The 3,675-nt window shown below is 65.9% G+C and overlaps 1 protein-coding gene across 1 annotated transcript; it reads left to right on the top strand.

Annotated features, from left to right (window-relative positions):
- Window positions 1-1,642: 1,642 nt before the first annotated feature.
- On the top strand, window positions 1,643-2,885 carry CRYBA4 (crystallin beta A4). The gene is made up of 5 exons (XM_074159344.1): window positions 1,643-1,681; window positions 1,807-1,925; window positions 2,150-2,291; window positions 2,439-2,581; window positions 2,738-2,885. The coding sequence occupies exons 1-5, from the start codon at window positions 1,643-1,645 to the stop codon at window positions 2,883-2,885; spliced, it is 591 nt and encodes a 196-aa protein (XP_074015445.1).
- The last annotated feature ends 790 nt before the right edge of the window (window positions 2,886-3,675 follow it).

Here is a 3,675-nt window from a genome sequence, read left to right as displayed (position 1 = left end):
TAGCTCAGGCCACAGCGAGAGGCAACTTGTGCCAAACACATATTTGCCGGGGGCTGCAGATGTCGGGGTCAGCCCCACTGCAGCCAGGAGCAGCCCCTTTGGATATGAACCCCCTCCCTGCTCTGCCTCCCCTGCAGTGCCCGGGGCTGCGTCAAGGAGGATGCTCCAGCTCAGCCGCCCGGCGGTTTCTGGGCAAATGCTGTCCCAAAATGCAGCACTACCTGGGAATTTGGATTTTGTCACCCAGCCCAACAGCTTCCTTTGGCTGCTGCCCCCCCCCACTCCCCGCTCCGACGGGCAGGCTGTGGGGTGCCTCCGCAAGGTGCCCAGCCCTCGGAGCCCTGCACCCTCCCAGCACCACCCCAGGGATGATTTGGTAAGGGGGGGGTCACTGTGAACAAAGCCTGAAGGTATTTAGATATCGAAAATGTGGATATCTAAATATTCAGGCCCCTGTGTGCAGAGGTGGCTGCAGCCCCCCCCTACGTCTTCATCTGCATCTTTAGTCCCTCTAATGCCTTTGCAAACCTGCCCCTTCCTGTCCAGTGCCCCCAGTACCCGCTTTGATGGTGCTCCGTGGTTGCTTTGTGCTCAACCTGCAAAAGATGTGCCCCGACAGACCCCAGGGATGATGTCCCAGCTCCAGAGCTGCGGTGCCGGGGGTCAGAGCCCGTGCCCGGTGGGTCCGGGGGAGCGGGAGCTGCGACGTCCCGGCTCATCAGCTTCTCTGCAGCGTCGCCTTTGTTCTGCCCGGTCCCTCCTCCCTGCCATGTGCTGAGTTAGGGGTTTCAGTAATGCTCTCCTGGGCTCTGTCTCTATCTGGAGGCTATAAAAACCCAGCCAGAGGGTTGCTGGACATGTCACCTCCCCGGGCACCAGCGCCTCACCCCAGGTAAGCACGAGAGCCTTGGGGGCAGCTGCCCCTGCCCCACCATGGCTGGGTCCTGGGAGCGGAGCTGCCGTGGGGACACGTGGAGGAGAATCCGAGGCTGCTGGCGTGGGGTGGCGTGGCATGGCATGGCTGTGGGGTTCTGCAGCCGAGGAATGAGCCAAGGGCAGCTTCCCAGGATGGGCTGTGGCACTGATCTGCTGTCACACGCTGGGGAATGGTGGCAGGGAGATCAAGGGGCATCCCTGCAGAGGCGCTTTGGCTCAGGGGTCTGCCTGTGGGAGGAAGAGTCCAGCTGGGCACGCCAGGATGGCTGCCAGGGCCACGGCTGCCCTGCCAGGCACCCGCTGCTCCTCCTCATGGCCTGGATGGCAGCCCTGGATGGGCTGGGACAGCCCTGGTCCGTGCTCTGCGCCTGCTCCGACGAGGAGCCACCCCATCGCTGCCTCCCACGCTGCCGGGGAAGGGACACGCACAGGCTCCCGAGTCACCCGGGCAGAGGCTGGAGCGAGCCCCGCAGAGTGGAGCAGGCGGCTGCGGGCTCCTGCCTCCATTTGCCTGCTCTGCCCACGCAACCCATGGCCTGAAGCCCAGTCCCGGGACGTGGGAGCCCCAGGGAAGGAGCCAAGTCCCCAGCGCAGTGCTTGGTGGGTCTGGCCAGGGTACAGCGGCCAGGCTTGTGGGGACTGGTGATTCACCAGCCCTGGGGCAGGTTTTAACGGTCCTTTTCCCCTGTGCCCTGGCAGAGCCACCATGACCCACCGCTGCAGGAGATCCTCCAGTCTCTGGAAGGTACAGGAGCCTGGGAAGGACCAGTGACACAGCTTGAGCCCCGTGAATGCCGGGGCATGGGGGTGCAGTGTCTGCTTGGGGCTTCTGAACCCTCGGAGCCCCCTGACCTGCTCCATCCTCCCCAGATCGTGGTGTGGGATGAGGCTTTCTTCCAGGGCAAGAAGCACGAGTTCACCACCGACTGCTACAGCACCCCGGAGCACGGCTTCAGCACCGTCCGCTCCTGCAAGATCGAGAGCGGGGCGTGAGTGGAGGGTCACAGGGGGCTGCCACCCCACGGTGCTGTGGGACCCCACGGATGGAGGGGGGTTGGAGGATGGAGGTCTCCAGTACCTTTTGCCACCTGAGCCGTGGGGCTGCCTCCTCCGGGGAACAGCCTCGTCCCCGTGGGGTACAGCGGGCTCTGCCCCAGGTGTTAGCGGGGTGGTGGGTGCCGTGGGGGTCTCACCCCCCTCCCGCCCCCGGCAGGTGGGCAGGCTTCGAGCACTGTGGCTTCCAGGGGCAGCAGTTTGTGCTGGAGCGTGGCGAGTACCCGTGCTGGGAGGCGTGGAGCGGCAGCAACGCCTACCACGTGGAAAGGATGTGCTCCTTCCGCCCCATCGCCTGCGCTGTGAGTGCCCCCCCCCTGTCCCAGCTCCCCTCCATGGGGCTGGCCACCAGAACCCACCACTGGGCTAGTCCCCGGAGCCCATCGCCAGCCACTGGCCGGGGGCTGGGCAGGGCAGCCGTGCCAATGCCATGCCCCTCTTGGTGGCAGGACCACGGGCGCAGCAGGCTGATGCTCTTTGAGCAGGAGAACTTCCAGGGCAAGCGGGCGGAACTGAGCGACGATTGCCCCTCGCTGCCTGCCCTGGGCTGGGGCAGCAACGCTGTGGGCTCCTTCCTCGTCCACTCCGGCGCGTGAGTACCCCCAGGGGCTTGCACCCTGCCAGGACCCAGCACCGGAGCCGAGGATGCTCTGGCAGCTGCCAGCACCCCGCTGCCCACCGCCCGCAGCGCAGGGTGCTTGGTGGTGCTGCCAGCTCCCATCCACCGCCGCTCTCTGCTCTGTTACAGGTGGGTCTGCTCCCAGTACCCGGGGTACCGGGGCTTCCAGTACCTCCTGGAGAGTGACAGCCATGCGGGCGAGTACAAGCACGTGCGGGAGTGGGGCTCCCATGCCCAGACGGGCCAGGTCCAGTCCATCCGCAGGGTCCAGCAGTGACCACGGGCACCGGAGCCACCGTGCCACCAGCTGCCTGCCCTGGGAACCGTCTCTCCTGCGGGGTGGTGGGGGCAAAGCTCAATAAAAGCTCAGTTGTCCAAGGTGGCACACTGGCAGTTGGGGAGGGGGTGCTATGGGGGTGCGTGGCCGGGAGCGTGCCATGCCCGAAGGCAAAGATGGGGCTCTGCAGGGGCAAGGATGGCGTGGAGGGGAACACCCATCCTTTTCTGCCCCTGCAGCCAGCGCAGGCATCCACATGTCCCTGTCACAGGAAGGTGAAACCCCTGATGGCTCACATATGGAGCTGCAATGCGGTGCGATGGCCTGCCCTCACCCCCCTGCCAGCCCCCCGAGGAGCTGTGGGGCCAGGGTCCAGGGCACGGTGGTCAGACCCAGGGCAGGGGTGAGGAGCTGGGCACTGCACCTCCCACTGGTGAGGACCGTGTCTGTCTTGTCCTGTTGGCTCAGGGGCTCTGCAGGACCCCCACATCCCCACAGGATCCCACATACCCGCAGACCCCATCTGCTCTGCTGGTACCTGCTGGGGGCTGCGCTGCGGCTCCAGAAAGGCTGAGGAGGACACCGTGCGGCCGCTGCTGAGCCTCAGCCTTGCTCGGGAGCTGGAAGGAGCTGCAGGATCCAGCAAGCTGCAGCTGCACGCTCTGCACCCATCCCTGCACCCCTGCATCCTTCCCTGCAGCCACGCACACCCCAGTACCCACGCACGCACCCCTGCACCCACACCAGCTTGTGGCACCTCCCATGCCCAGCGCAGAGCAGGTAGCCCAGG

Source organism: Numenius arquata, chromosome 16 (genome assembly GCF_964106895.1).
Source record: "Numenius arquata chromosome 16, bNumArq3.hap1.1, whole genome shotgun sequence".
NCBI classification, from domain to species: Eukaryota; Metazoa; Chordata; class Aves; order Charadriiformes; family Scolopacidae; genus Numenius; species Numenius arquata.
Note: the sequence above shows the minus strand (reverse complement) of the source record. Positions and strands in the feature narration are given on the sequence as shown.

What these genes read in the sequence shown, in the direction of transcription:
- CRYBA4 (XM_074159344.1), top strand. Translation starts at nt 1,643, where the DNA reads ATGACCCACCGCTGCAGGAGATCCTCCAGTCTCTGGAAG. An exon ending in GATCCTCCAGTCTCTGGAAG is followed by an intron (nt 1,682 to 1,806) that starts GTACAGGAGCCT and finishes CATCCTCCCCAG; the next exon opens with ATCGTGGTGTGGGATGAGGC. An exon ending in TCCGCCCCATCGCCTGCGCT is followed by an intron (nt 2,292 to 2,438) that starts GTGAGTGCCCCC and finishes TCTTGGTGGCAG; the next exon opens with GACCACGGGCGCAGCAGGCT.